This window comes from Cornus florida, unplaced genomic scaffold (assembly GCF_030987335.1).
Source record: "Cornus florida cultivar Cherokee Brave unplaced genomic scaffold, ASM3098733v1 CherokeeBrave_3.0.0_Hap2_Chr01, whole genome shotgun sequence".
NCBI classification, from domain to species: domain Eukaryota; kingdom Viridiplantae; phylum Streptophyta; class Magnoliopsida; order Cornales; family Cornaceae; genus Cornus; species Cornus florida.
In genome coordinates, this window is record NW_026775571.1 from 53,866,835 (window position 1) to 53,883,225 (window position 16,391).

Sequence of the window (16,391 nt, forward strand, 5' to 3'; positions counted from 1 at the left end):
GGTTAAATATGGTTAATCATATTCAACTCATATTTCACCCATCACATAATAAACACACAACACACATCTATTCTATATTGCACTCAACTCATTTCTCTCTCTAAAATTCTCTCACTCACAATCTTCTCTCTTTATATTTATCTCTCATCAATCCCCTCTCTCTAAGTTTCTCTCTCTAGAAATTTCTTCTAAAAAAAATAATTAAAAAATAAAAAATTTTAAAACCTTTTGAACAAAAATAATTTAAAAATAGAAAATAATTAAAAAAAGTTTTAAAAAAAATTTATAAAATTAAAATTTTTTGACAAATTTAACGGCAATGCGAAAGAGGTGCATTTCAGGGGTGTACGGCGCCGCTAAGATTCGAGATCTAGGGAAGAAGAGTCATGTGTGGTTGGGGACGTTCGACACGGCGGAGGAGGCGGCGAGGGCGTACGACGCCACCGCGAGGGAGTTTCGCGGCAACAAAGCCAGGACTAATTTCCCGGTGCCGGAGGAGGTGAGTGTGAGGAACTTTATCAATGGTGGTGGTGAGAAGATAGATGTGATGATGATCGAGAAGAGTAGTTGCAATAAGAGTTCGGATGAGAGTAGTACCATGGAGTCGTCCGGGTTTTCACTGGCGCTAATGGTTGATTCGTCGCCGTTGGATCTTAATATCTCTCACGGCGCCGGAGGCGTAGCTCGATTTGGCTCCGCCGTGTGGTTTCCGATTTTATTATTATTTTTTTTTACCGTCTTTTATTTAATTTTTTATTTTTTACTTTTTAGTTTTCCCTTTTATTCTATTTTTGAAAATGGGGATAGGATTAGGTATTAGAGAAGTGTTGGAACTTTGGTGAAATTTTTTTTAAAAAATTTAAAAATAAAAAAATCTAAAAATAATAATTAATGGGTCCACGGGCTGCCCATTTTTAACCAGTTCTGAACAGGTTGAATATGGGTCTTGACCCATGTTAACCCGCCATTTTCAACCCAACCCAAACCCGGCCCAACCCGCCCATTTGCTACCCTTACTTGTGACTATGTGATAAAATGGGATAATGATGGATTGCCTTCTGAAATGTTTAATGCATTTAACCATGATACTTTCTGTGTATTGTTGCCATGAATTCGGGGTTGATTGTGTATCAGGTTTAGCTCATAACGAGCACGGTGTGTTGAGGTTTCCAGTGCAAGTTTATTATGTTTCTGGGTTTGTCGGCTGGCTAACAAGGGGTGTCAGCCGACCGATAGAGCATTTTAGGCCATTCTAGAGAGTTGGGGTCTCTGAAAGTGTTGTTTCGGCCGGCCAACCTTCCTCATCAGCCGACCGAACCCTCATCTCCAGTCGGCTGAGAGGCTATTTCATGAAAGTCCGGAGAGCTTGTAGTTTTGGTCATCGTTTTGGCCTGCCGACCCTATAGGTCAGCTGACTGATCTTGAGGCATCAGCTGGTCGACATAAAGCTGCCAGCCAACTGAAGCCATCTCTTCTCACCTGCATGTTGTGTTCCCCTTGAGGCATTGGAAGTTATGTTGTTGTGTACCCCTGGGATGAAATGTGTGTTCACATTGACTTAGAAAAGGTCGGTTGTGCCCTTAGTTGGCTTCGGGTTTGGGTAAGGACCCGGCTAACGGTTTAGACCTATAGGTTCCAGTCGTTATACAATACTTCTATTTATAAAAGTCTTAATCAACTTATTCTCATAATTATTTGCTCCAAAATATTATTCTCCTTGATTTTCTTCCTTTCATAATTCAAATTGGGTCAACCTCAGTGTGTTTTGCCTTCAATATCTCTATCTCCAGTTTCCTTAGTCGAGTACTTTCTTCATCATCTGCTAACTCCCTCAACCTGGTTAGCTTTAGTTGCTAAAAAGTTGCTAATTTTTAGTAACTTTTTTTCATAATTCTGGTAGCCATTTTACTCCTTGAATAGCCCAACCTTTAATACACGTAAAAGCAACTTGTCTCATTTAGATTTGTCCACATCATTCTTAATACGGCTACCATCCTCTATTATCTTGTAATGACCCGGTCATTTTCTTTCCTTTCCCTTTTTCTTATATTTTCATGAATATATATATATATATATATATATATATATATATAACAAATATATATATATATTTGTTAATCTTTTCCTTTCTAAGTTTGGTTTCTCATCACTAGGTGTCATCTTGAGTGCTCGAAAATGGTTTTCGATACTCTTTCCTTTGGATTGATGACTTCCTTTGATGACCGAGTCATTTTCACATTTTAACTTTTGTGACACTATTCACTTTTCGTCTTTTTCCTGTTTATTACTTTGTTGGCATAACCTCACTTTTTGTGTTCATATTTGATTCCAGTTTTGCATGTATCCATGTTATTTAAATTCCATGCTATGTGTATTTTTTTCTTTTGTAGAAAAACATGTTAGTTGTGTACTTTCTTCCTTAGGGGTGTGGATGCACACTTCTTTAGAATTTTTCTTTCTTTTGGGGTCATTTGTGTAATTACTGTAAAGTAATTATTTTTCGTCTTAGGGACCATTTTATAATTTAATTTGGAAGATATTTTCAAAAATGACCTTTTTGCAATTTTTAAAAAGTGTGACAAGTGTCACACTCTCTCATTGGCCCACTTGTTGACATTTGTGTGGGGACACTTTGATGCCTTGGATGATGATATGTGGAGGGTAAAGATTCAACCAATTGTTGAGCTAGGATAGGCGCACTTGTTGGCTTAGATGGTTGACAAGTGTAGGCTTAGGATTAAGCCTATAATGGATGCTTAGATGAGTGACAAGTGTATGCTCCAAATTAAGTCTTGCAATTATTTTTGGGCCACTTTGGGATTATGGTTTTAAAGAGGGATTTTTGTGCAATTGACCATAGATGTGTGTATTGACCATCGTGTAGGATCACATAGTGAGTGGAGGATTTCTATTTCCTCCACTCACACATTTTCACATTATATCATTTTCTTCCTCATTAGAACCCTAGCCTCCATGGATGGAGCTTGAAGCCTTAGGCCTTGATCTTGATTTTTTAGGACCTTCCACTCACCTTAGATCATGAAGCTTGGAACACTTTTTGTTCCCCTCGTCCTCCTCTACATAACCTTGAAGGGTTTGCCATTTTGTGTTAATTTACCTTGGATTCTAGAGAGACACTTCTCTAGTGAGGTAGGGGGTGTTATAATTTATTTTCTAAGTGGCGTTACTTATTTTTGTATGAGATATAAGTTGTATACATGTCTTATGTTAATTTGAGAAATTAATGATGTATCATAGTTTGTTTATAACTCATTTTAGACTTGATATATGGCATGACCATGACTTGATCTTTGTTGTATATTAAATTGGGATGATTTAAAAGAGTTTTCAAATCTAGAGATTAAATGGATTTAATTTGATTTAAATTCTAGTAAATTGTATTTTGCTTGTATTCCATTTTAGACTTGATATATGGTATGACCATGACTTAGTGCTTGATATATATTAATTTGGGATCATTTGAACAACTTTTGAAAATTAGAGATTTAATTAATTTAAATTAATTAAATTCCACATGATGATGTCTTGCTCATTTTGCTCTTTTGATTTGATATATGTAATGAGCATTCTATGTTGTTTAACATATAATAATTTGAGGTTATTTGAATTTGATTTGAAATATAGAGAATTTAATTATTTTTGTTTAATTAAATTCTATCTAATGGCTCCATGGATCTAATTGTGTTTTAGAAATTGTTTCTATGTTTAAATCATGGACTTGGACTTGTTGTATATTCACTTGGTTATGTTTTGAGCATAGGATAACATTGTTGTTATATTTATATTCATGAGAGCATGTTTTCTTTATGGATTATATTGTTGCCTTGTGTAATAAGTTGCACACCTTGTATTTGACATCTTTCATGCCATAGTAGTGGTGGACTTAGAGCATGTATTGTATGTGTTTCTAAATTTGGTTGTGTGTGGTAGATAGTTGATTATCTTGTATATAAATGTTGCTATATACGTTGTTGCAGAACTTGTTGATTTTAGAAACTTGGGGATGTCGTTGTTTGACTACCGCTAGGACATGGTTCTAGTACGGGGGAATGTCCTCCTATAGTCTAATGCGCACATAAGGCGATTACCCGTGGGCTAGTAATCCTAAAGTAACTATGGCGTCGATCTGATCCGACGTGATGTCTAACTATCCACCTTGTTTGATTTCGCATTTCATTTCAAGTTGATAACTATATGATGTTGTAACTTGTTGTTCCCTATTTAATTTCCCATTTTAAGTTTCAAGGTGTTAACTTTGAGAATTTATGTTTTATGTGTTGTATTGGAAGTTCTAATGTTGGTTAAATTGCATCGATATTGTGATTATGGTTCAAATGTTCAAATATAGCTTAGGAATGATCCTATAAATTCATTTGGAACATAGACGTTAGGTGGCATGACCCACTTTTGTCGTTTTCGTATTTTAGATTTCAAGTTGACAGCTTTGAAAATCTATATCTTGTTGCTTTCTATAGCATGTTCTTATGTTGTTTGGAACTGCATGAAGGATGTGAATTATGATAGAAATGATCTAAGGTAGCTTAGGATGCTCCTTGAGTCTCACATTTGACATAGACGTCAAGTGGCATAATCCTTTTAAATTGTTTCAAGTTAATGTAAAAATCTTTAAAGAAATCGAGTCTATGCATGCTCATTCTCTACGAGTAAACTTGTTTACTCACCCCGAAGTTACTGGGATTTTTGATCAGGTACGAAGACTTGGTTCATGATGTTCATCATTGTTTGGATGATTATAGATTTGAAGGTTTCAATTCTTATAAAGGTTGGCTTGAAATGCCACTTGTAGCCTTTTAGGTCAAAATATGTATATTTGATTCCATATATGTAATGTGTACATAAGTACACATTTTGTATTGTATTTGACATGTATGAGGTGAGGCCTGAGGCCAATGACATGTATGTTGTATCCAATGTAAATTTTGACTTCATGAAATACTATGAAAATATTAAAAAATGCTAAGTTATTGTTTCATCATGGTTGCATCGGGTGTGGGAATTTCATTTTCATTCTTTTATAGAGTCTCATTAGTCATGTATGAAGTGTGGCCAAAGGCCAAGTGGTCATTTGAAACCATTTTATAATTTTGGTTTTTATTTTTCCCATTTCAAGTTCATTTTCGCCTTTTCGGCCGTCGGGGGTCAGATTTTGACTCGGCCATTTTCGGGAGTCGCGGACCATTCTCGCGTGCTCAAAATCACCATTTACATTTGTGTGCATGATCATTTTCATGAAAAACTCTTTCGTTGGTGAAATGAGCCTCCTATGGACTCATTCCACACTTTTGTTGAAAAATCTTGTTTAAGGGTATTTTGGGAATTTTCTTTAGGAAATAATTTCTAGTCTCAACTGTATTACATAGAAAATGTGATTTTAGGAGGAGTTTCTTCACGACATTTTTCCGAAAAATGTCATCTTGATCTCGAAAACTGCATTCCAAACATAAATTTCTGCAATTTCACTATTTCTGCTCCATTTTTTTGTGTTCTGGTCAAGTTGAATTGGTTCAAGAATATTAGACCGGTTCAAGGTGCAAAAATTGGTCCAGTATGGATGTTCTATCCATGTTGAACTGGTTCAAGAATGTTGAACCAGTTCAAGTCCACCAGAGATTTCAGTTTTGGTCATCTAAATTCAAACTGATGTAACTTCTTTGTTTCAACTACGAATTGGTCCGTTCTTAAGTCTAAATTGACCGCATCAAAGTAAGCTTTCCAATGGTACCAATTTTAGTTTCAGATTCATCTCCTAGATCAAGATATCCTTGTTTTAGTGAGAGGGTATCGGATTTGGTTCGAACCAGGATAGGGTTCATTTGGGATTTCACTTCCTTTGGCCTTAGAACTTCATGTGAAGTTACCAAAGGATGTTTTTAGATGTTTTTAACTTCATTTGACTTGTTGGAAGTCAAATTCCTTCCTCTTAGGGTAAAATAACCATTTTACCCTTGGTCCTTCTTTCGGTAGGGTTTTGATACCCTTATCTTTGTTTTGCTTCCGTTGAGCTTCGAAACTCTTTCAAAGTCCATTCTTGTATCCTAGGGATAATGTACATCTCTATGGACTTGTTTTCAAGTTACTTCCGCACTTTATTCCTTTGGGTTCCGTAACCTCATGGAAGGTCATCTTAAGGTCTTAGAGGTGTGTTGCGCCTTGGGAGACCGTTGTCTTGTTTCTTGCTTCCGCATTCTTGGATCCATTTTTGGTCATCACAGGACACACTGGGTTGAAAAATCCAGGGTCTTCTATTTATAAAAGTCTTAATCAACTTATTCTCATAATTATTTACTCCAAAATATCATTCTTCTTGATTTTCTTCCTTTCGTAATTCAAATTGGGTCAACCTCAGTGTGCTTTGCCTTCAATATCTCTGTCTCCAGTTTCCTTAGTCGAGTACTTTCTTCATCATATGCTAACTCCCTCGACCTGGTTAGCTTTAGTTGCTAAAAAGTTGCTAATTTTTAGCAACTTCTTTTCATAATTCTGGCAGCCATTTTACTCCTTGAATAGCCCAACCTTTAATACACGTACAAGCCACTTGTCTCATTTAGATTTGTCCACATCATTCTTGATACGGCTGCCATCCTATATTATCTCTCCTTCTCTTCTCCAATTAAATCCCTATTTCATGGGGATTTAGTTGTTTCACCTTAGCCGAATCTCTTAGTCTTTCCTTCCCAGTTAACAAACTGTTTAAATTAAGTCAAATTTTAGTTCCTATATTGCAGCAACAACCTTATTGATGAGGTGGCTAAGTATCTTCTCCTAAATTATCTCCTAATATTTCTCAACTGGCCGAATTCTCTTGAAAACCATATTGAACAGTTGTCGTCTCCTCACTGGTCCACGTCATTGCTGAGGTGGCTGCCAAGTTTTAGTGCCAACAATTTGTGATGAGATTAAGAAAGAAAGAGATAATGATTGTAATTCTCATTTAAATTCTAATTACAATATATTTGGAAACATCAAATTGGTGGCTTAAAATTAGAATTAAAGAAATTAAATTAATATTTCTTCAAATTCAATTATAAGATATGTATTCCTAAACATAATTTTAAATACATTATTCATAAGTACGCAGATAGTACAACTCGAATTTCTCTCTCAACTCCTTAGGTGGTCCACCAACAAGTGATGTTAGAGCCAATGGTTTCATTAAAGAGAATCAATAGCTAAAAGTTTGGTCTTGCATTATCAAAGGTGATGATGGTCTTATTCTGAAAGTATCATTTGTTTTTAAAGTTGGGTGTTGCATTATCAATAGAGTATGGTGGAGACTTTGATTATAGAATTTATGATTGGGCGACTTCAAATATTTTAATTTCTCCAACAAATTTTCAAAATCCCTTTCTAACTTAGGCCACTCAACATGCATGTTTGTGACAGAATTAGAAATATGAAAAGCAGCCAAAACATAAACAAAAAAATTAAGTAAATATATGATGAAACAATTACAACAAAATCAACAAGTTTGATCTCCTTAACCTTTTGAGCAACTTGTTCTGAAACCAAGTGTGAGTAGCGCGGTTCGAAAGCTATTAATTGATTAAGTTGGGATTAATACTCTAAATGACCTAGAGGCGGCGAATAGGTAAACTTGGCCAATTTTTTGGGATTAATTAAATTATACATAATTATGATTGATTAAACATCCATAACCACAAAAATATATACTATAAAGTAAAGTAAGTAAAGTAGAGTTTGAGAGATGACATTAGATTTTTAGCGAAAAAATCCTAATTGGTGGAAATCAACCAATCGTATGGGAAAAACTTCGAGGACTTTCGCAGTACTGAGCAAAACGATCCACTATTTTTGAAGTAAAGTATAATGGACTCTAACTCAAGCTCACACCCTTTCGCTCTACCAAAAATAAATTGCTGACCATCCCTGGCTTTGCAACTCCCCCATTCAACAACACTCGACTTTAGGCTTACTCTTGATCTCTATAGAAGGATCGCTAGTAGATCAACCAACACTTCACGAATGTCTTAATCCTTTCAAAGTGTGATTGGAACCTCTTGTAGAAGATTTGTTGTTCTGATCAACTTGTAATTTGGTGTAGACTCTGAAAATTCCTTATTAATCAGTAGAAGAACATCACCTTAATCACTCTCGTGTTTAAGTACAATCAGATTTCTCTAAAAAAATTCTCAAAAAGCTTCAATGATTAGGTAAAAGATGAAAACTTTGTTTTTCCAATTGAAGCAATCAATCCCTCTTATCTCAGGGTGAACATCCCCAATAATTCTATCATTTGTTGATCATTTGTAATAGGTAAAAATAGCATTTAAAATCATGCAATGACTGCCCTACAAGTTTGGGTAAAAATAGGAAACTAAAAAGTTACCAAAAACTAAATTTTCGCATATTCAGTTAACTACAACTAGTTGGACTTTGCCAAAGAACAGTGCCATCATTGGAACTGCAACCGGTTGAAGAATAAAGTGCAACCAGTTGAAGTATAAAGTTGGAGTGTGAAGTGCTACTGATTGGACTTTACTGAAGGTTGATTCCAACCTCTGCTCTTCTACGCAACTTTAAAAATACTCACAACAAATTTCCAAACTTCCAAATATTGCATTTTTACCAATTTCTTTTGAATTTTTGATAATTTTTTGGGACTTTTGACCTTAACATGATGTCATGCATGTGATATCATCTATTTTTCCCTATAATAAGATCTGGACAACTCAGCACAGATGTGAATTAACCATTTTGCCTTTGGATTAGAATTTTAGTTAAAGGAGTGTCCAGATTGGAATATATCCAATATTAAAATGGGTTCTAAGGTTTTTTAACCTTTTGAATGCAATAATGATATCTATTTGCCCATTTAACTATTGGTTTTGAAAGTTTAAAGTTTGAGTTGACCATTTGACCACTACCGAAGGGTTTTGGTCAAAGGTGGTCCCAGAATGGAAGGTGAGAAATATTACAGTGCTTTTAAAGGTTTTTAGACCTTCTGAGCACAATGGTGAAGTTCGTGGGTGAGTTTAACTATTGGTTTGAAAATTCAAACTTATAGTTAACTGTTTTACACATGTCTTAGGGTTTGGTCAAACAAGGTGCTGGAGAAGGGTGGAGACCCCGAGAGGGTGTATCATGGGTCTTCGGGTATTTTTAATACAATGGTGGAATCTGTTTGTCTTTCTGACATTTGGATCAAAGGATTGAAGTGTAGATCCCAATTTTGCCCTTTTCGAGGAATTAGTGATTAAGCTTTGGAAAATATGTGATGTGCTTGATCCTATGTGTTTCCTATGGTTTGGGGGTGCTCTATGTGTACTATTGAAGTCTAATATTTGAGTAGAGGGTTAGGTTATCAGTTTTCAATTTTTTGCCTTATGTGGACTCTACCGATAATTGGACTTGGGAGATGAAAATGTTATTCCTTCCCTGTGGCTAATGTGACTTGTGAGGGATGGAAAATTGGGGTGTCAAAGTTACATCCATGGAGAGAGATTTTCATTATTATGAATCAAGGAAAAGAATATACAACCATATGTCAAAACCCTAATCACTCTCACTCATCACTCTTAGGGCTACATTTTTACACTCAAAAATTACATATGCCCTTATCTCTCCTCACAACACTCACCCTTCAACCCCCTACATCTTTGTTATTTTTTTTAAAATTTTTTTTATTACTTTTAACCCAATTCTATTTATAGATTATTCTAACCCAATTTCTTATTGAACAAGAATACCCCAACTTACCTACAAGAAGTTACCATATTATTCAACTCTAAAATAGCAGCCTAATATAATGCAACTTCCTTCTCAAATCTTCAGCCTTGCTCCTCAAGTTTTGGGGCTTCTAAAATGGAAAAAGAAAATGTCTTTCGCACATATCAGGCAACTGTAATTGGTTCTACTAAAATGCAATTGATTTCCCTTATTTGAATCACTATTTCAACCATTCTGCCCAAGTCCAACCAGTTTTATTAAAGTAGAACGCCAACAAGTGTACTTTAAGTATAGAAGTATGTTACAATGGCTCATGACCTCATTACATGTCATTTACTCTAAATCAAATATCAAACCTCCAAAGTTAGAAAAGTTACATTTCAAGGGAAAAACTTGGAATCTAAATACATACACTTAAACTTTAAGGTTTGTGGCCCTTAACCTCATGTTATACATATCAAATAGGTCTTAAATAGTGTATCTAAGTACACTTTACATATAATAAGGCAAAAAGAGCATATTGAACCTAACTAAATGTTACAATATCAAAAGTAAAACTTAAACATGCTAACACTTACATGTGAACAAGAATACTTTAAAAGAAACTTCAAATCTCCAAACCACCCAAGGCAAGTGTAAATATCCAAATCTTGAATCCTGTACCTGAACAATACCCCCAGTAACTTCGGGGTGAGTAACATAAAGCTACTCGTAGGAAATGAGCATGCATAGACCTAGCATTTTACAAAATTATCACCTTAAGGTGAAACAAGTCAAAGGGGCTCATGCTACCTAACGTCTATGTCAAGATGAGACTCAGGGAACATCCTAAGCTACCTTAGATCATTTCTAGCATAAATCACATCATTCATGCAACTCAAATAATCATGGAAACATATTATACAAAATATCAAGATTTAGATTCTCAAAGTCTTTAACTTGAAATCTAAAACACAAAAACAACTACAGTGGATCATGCCACCTAACGTCTATGTTCCAATGGATTTATAGGATCATTCCTAAGTTACATTTGAACATCAAAACACAAATCACAATATCGATGCAATTTAACCAACATTGGAACTTCCAATACAACGCATAAAACATGATTCCTCTAAGTTTACATCTTGAAACTCAAAACGGGAAATCAATTAAAGAACAACAAGTTATGATATCATCTAGTTGTCAACTTGAAATGAAATGCGAAATCAAACAAAGTGGATACTTGGACTTCATGCCAGATCAGACCGATAGCATAGTTACTTTAGGGTTACTAGCCTATCGGTAACCTCCCTATGTGCGAACTAGACTGTAGAGGGACAATCCCTCGTATTAGAACCATGTCCTAGCCGTAGTCAGACAACAACATCCCCAAGTTTCCAAAACCAACAAGTTATGCAACAACGTATATATCAATATGTATGTACAAGATAATCAACTATCTACTATGCACAACCAAATTTGGAAACACATATAATACATGCTCTAAGTCCACAACTACTAAGGCATGACAAATATTGAATCTTCAGTGTGCGATTCGTTACATGCTATAACAATATATCTTAACATTGAAATCATAAACTCATGAATCTAATACAAGTCCAAAATCATGATTTAAACATATAACCAATGTCAAACACATGATTAAATCATTAACGCTATAGAAACGGAAATTAATTAAATAAACTAATTAATTTCTCTAAATTTCAAATCTCAATCAAATGATCCCTAATTAACACATGTTAAACAACATTGCATGACCACTACATACATCCATTCAAAATCTTAATTAAGCTAATGGAACCCTTAAATCGATTTTAATTAATTCATTTAATTAAAATCTCTAGATTTTCATACTCATCCAAATGCTCCAAAATTAAACTATGTTAAAGAGCATACCAAGAATTAATTTAATAGCCTATCACAAGTTAATTTCATGCAAGGTACGGCAATGGGAATTAATCTTTCACAAAAGAAAAATATTAAATAAAAGTTGCAATTCTTATTCAAATGACTCAAATTTAATATATGTCAACAATCATACCAAGGCCAAATTTACTACCATGCTATACTTTAATTCTAGGTTATACATATCCTTGAGAATTAAATCCTATACAAGGAAAATAATTAAATTAAATTCTAGGATTAATACAAAACATGCATACAAGTGGTATAAGCTTATAAAATCATCAATACAACATAAATAAAAGCCTAAGACATCTCCTACCTCAATTTGAGATGAAAATCTCAAAAGCCACCAAAATGAAACGGCTCTGAATCAGACAATATTTCGGGGTTTTGTTAGGGACAACGTCGTGAACATTTAAATCCAAAGAGGACCTGCCAAAATCCTAACTTGACCTCAAACCCGAACTCAAAAATTGGCTAAAAATGGGTTCTAATAAGGGGAAAAGATGCACGTAGTCAAGACAAACACAAAACGTAAAGGCACTATGACTTTTTAACAAAGGGAAAAAGGTTTAATTGAGAGAAGAAGGGTGGTAGCCCCCCTTGGGCTACCATGGCAGCTTCTAGTCATGCATGAAGAGAGGGGAAGATGACTTTTTAATTTTATAACCCCCTATTTATAGGAAAACCCTATAAGTGCCCCGAAAGGGCTCCGCTGGGTTCGGAAAAGTGGAATTTGAGTACACGCGCTCAAACGAAAAAACTTCATGAACAAAAAAGAACTGAAATGAGAAAATATGAATAATGAAAGAAATGACGTCAAAATCGAGTCCCGAGTAGAGAGATATGCCCCGAACAAGTTCGGTGGCAACCGGGGCTAAAAACCTTGAAACTGGAGAAAAACGACCAGAAGAAAATTATAAGAGCACACAACTTGACAAAATGTGAAAATGAATCCCATACGAGGATCCAGGCTCAAAACGAGGCAATTTTGTAATAACTTTCATTAATTGCACAATGGCCCCTCCAAAAAGTGAAAACTGCACTAATGACTCGAATGAAAATATCTTCTAAAAATATTTTCTGAAAAACCCCTGAAATAAATATCTTCAAAATATATTTATGAAAAACACCCCAAGAAAAGAAAAATATTTTGAAAAATTATACATTCATACCCTTATGGACACCAGGAGCAACTAAAGTACTTTACTGCAAAAGTAAAGATACGTATTTCGTGGAAACCACTAAGAATGAAGATAAGTGAAGTCAAAAACCAACTCCGAGCACGGAAGGTGAGGTTGTGCCAAAAAGTGACAAACGAGGAAAAGACAAAATAGGGAAAAGGACGAAAAGTGATAGTGTCCAAAAAGTGAAAATATGGAAACGACTCGGTCCTTAAAGGAAGTTGTCAATCCAAGTGAAAGAGTCTTGGAAACCATTTTTGAGCACTCGAGATGACACTAAGCATCGAGAAACAAAACTTGGAAAAGAAAATTAAACGAAAAAAATTTAATCGTAAAATTTAAGAAAAAGGAAAGGGAGGAAAATGACCGGGTCATTGCACAAACATCTTCAACACTTCAACATCAGACCTTAGTTCTTTGAATTTTCAGTATTAGGCATTTGGTAATAAGCCTCAGTAATCTTCCGATACCGAAGTTGGTCTGCCATATCTTGCACCTTAATGCAGGACATTTTGTCTGGATCTACATTGTTAAAATAAGATATCTTCCTTCTTACATAAGCCAAATAGGGTGTTTTCTCAAACACACCCCCATGGTTTAACCTAATGCAATATAATATACCCATCTACAAAAAAATAATTTACTTAGTAATATTTAAGTCAATTATGTTGCAATTATAATGGTAATGTCAAGAGGAAGTATGCACAGTCATAATCAATAAAAAAAGTTTCACACTTTTCATGTTTTATTATAAAGTAAGAGAGAGAATTTTAGCAGACAAACTTGTACCAAACAAAGGACACTTTTTTACAAAATAATTAATATAAAAGGGACCACTCAACAACCAGTCTAAAAAGCATATAAATACACTAACAATTACTACACATAACTGAACCTTGGTTGAATTTTTGAAAAAGAGTAAAGGACCACAAACAATCGCATCAACGAAATCTAACATAAGAAGACACACATTGTTATCACACCCCTGACATAAAGTTCATTATAGTTACAAACAAACAAATGGTACTCTTTAATATCACATAAAATCTGAAAAGCATATATGAGATCCACGTATAAAAGTTTCATGGCCAACATATAAAAGCTATAAAATCTATCACTACCGAACATTATCACAGACAAAGCAAAAACCAAACTCAGAACAATATATATATATATATATATATATATATATATATATATTAGCTAGAGAAGTACACATAAACACACATTGAAGGTAATAAACTGCCATTACAGACCAACAAAGGTAATATTATTGATTTAAGACCAAAATCAAACCCAATATTAAGGCATAAACACCAAAATCAAACCCAATATTGAGGTGTAAAGACCAAATCAGAACCAATATTAACGAATAAAGACCAAAATTAAACCCAAATTTAACGAATAAAGACCAAAATAAAACTCATTTTTTAAAGATGAAAGACCAAAATCAATTATTAAGTTCATAAGTATTTACCCCTTACGCCAGATAGCTGAAGGACTGGGTATTACAGCTACAAAAGGACTGTTTCAAAGTTGTTTTCAGTGCACTAGAATACAAGATGCATGGATTTTAAAGTGTTAAAGTGTAAGGTCCCTCCTTTGCTCGTCCAGTCGTACAAGAGCCTGTTTGTTTCCTGCTTTATACAGGCATTGTTTGGCGCTAAAATGAGTGGTGGTTGGGTGATGATAAGTGATAAGATGATAAGGTTGCATTGTGTTGTCAGTTTCTGATTGGTTCTTCAGATTTTTTTAACACATAAGCAACATAATACAAAATCTAAACCAAATGACACTGTAACACTAAAGGGTAGTTTGGTAATCTCATTTTTCTGGTACCAGAAATGGTACTGTTGTCCTCATCTGCAACTTTTAAATATTTCAGGGGGGGCATTTGTTAAATCAGGGTTTTTTTTTTGTAATTAGCTGATAGTTGGGGGGGGGGGGGGGTTGAACTTTACCCTTTTATTTATCTACTTAACCAACAAAGAAATGTAATAGTGGGCCCAAAATATTTTTATTCTTATATCACTTATTTTTTACCTTATCCATCTACTTAACCAACAAAGAAATGTAATAAGTGGGCCCACAATATGTTTATCCTTATATCACTTAATTTTTTGGTAAATAAGTATGAAATAAAAGAGAATACTATACATTTCTCTCTCTTATCCTCATTATATCATGTTTACATACATATATTTCTATGGGTATATGGGATGAATTGGTGAAACTTTCTATATTTTTTTAAGACTCTTATTAACTTTTATCTTCTTCTTCTTTTTTCCTTATTCCTTACATTTTTTTTCCTCCTTTCTCATTTTAACTTCTTTTTTATCTTCTTCTCCACTAAGTACTTGTTATAATTTACAATTTTACTATCTCATTCCGTCGGAAGATTTTGAATACAATTTTATTGTATTGAATAATTTGTTGGCACATTGGACCAAATTCTTCGAAATCAGCTTCTATTATTCTATAGCTTAAATTATTTTATAGTTTAATTAATTTTTACTATCATAAAATTATGTATTTTGCTTGTGAGTTGTCATCATTTTTATTTATATTGTTGAATGTGTCTTCTAGAGATCCTAATTAACTAATTGAAGGAACTAGAGATTGGGAAATTCATAGTGCTAAGTTAAAAATTATGAAACAACTAATAAGCATATTTACTAACACGAACACATTGATAGATTTTATTAAAATGTCGCTTTATATTTTTCGCCAAAGGCCTCAAATTATATTGAGCCGCCACTCTAATATAGTATCTTTATAACCTTCCAATATATTGACTCAAGTCATGTTGGACAAACCTTGGTATGTTTAGATTCTTGCCGAGGTTGGTAAGAAAAAAAGAAAAAAGAAAAAAAAAGGTGGTTTGGGATGGGGATGAGTAAATTACTATAACCTCCCATGATGTTTGCCTTGACTCTCATATTAAACTTTTTAAAAAATAACTCTGACACCCCTATAAAGTTAAGCGCTGTTAATTTTATTAATGACAGTTATAAATTTTAAAAATTACCCTCTTCTTTAATACCACATTTGCATATATCATGTTGATGTAAGGTTAATATAATTATTTTACTAACTTGCCCTATCATTACAGTGACCACTCACTAGGGATGTAAATGAATCGAGTTGAGCTTAGAGGTGTTTAGGCTCTACTCAACACATATCTGTAACTGTTCGAGTTTAGCTTAATCTTGTTTGAGCCTAGCTTAGCCCAGATTGAGCTCAGCTTAAAGTTGTTTGCATAAACTCGATCTTGGTTCAATAAGCTCATTTACATTTATCTCACAATATGTGTATACACACACACACACACACACAGACATATACACTTAAACAAGTATCTATTAAAGTTGTGGTTTAAATTCCGGTAAAGAATCCCATTATACAAAAGTGGTGTGCTTACATAACTTAAAATCTTATTTTTGGACCAATTTCATGTTGGAGTTTGAGGCTTGGGTGAAGCCTCAACATTTCTTATGCATAACAGGTTATTTAGCACTATCTCGAGTCATTTCGGTCATCCAAAATGCTAGTTTGGTTAACCGATGGCTT

At 34.2% G+C, this 16,391-nt stretch overlaps 1 protein-coding gene across 1 annotated transcript; it reads left to right on the plus strand.

The window, feature by feature from the left end:
• Positions 1-319: 319 nt before the first annotated feature.
• Positions 320-9,260, plus strand: LOC132272420 (ethylene-responsive transcription factor 4-like). Its single transcript, XM_059773577.1, has 2 exons — positions 320-705; positions 9,092-9,260. The coding sequence occupies exons 1-2, from the start codon at positions 320-322 to the stop codon at positions 9,258-9,260; spliced, it is 555 nt and encodes a 184-aa protein (XP_059629560.1).
• Positions 9,261-16,391: the final 7,131 nt, after the last annotated feature.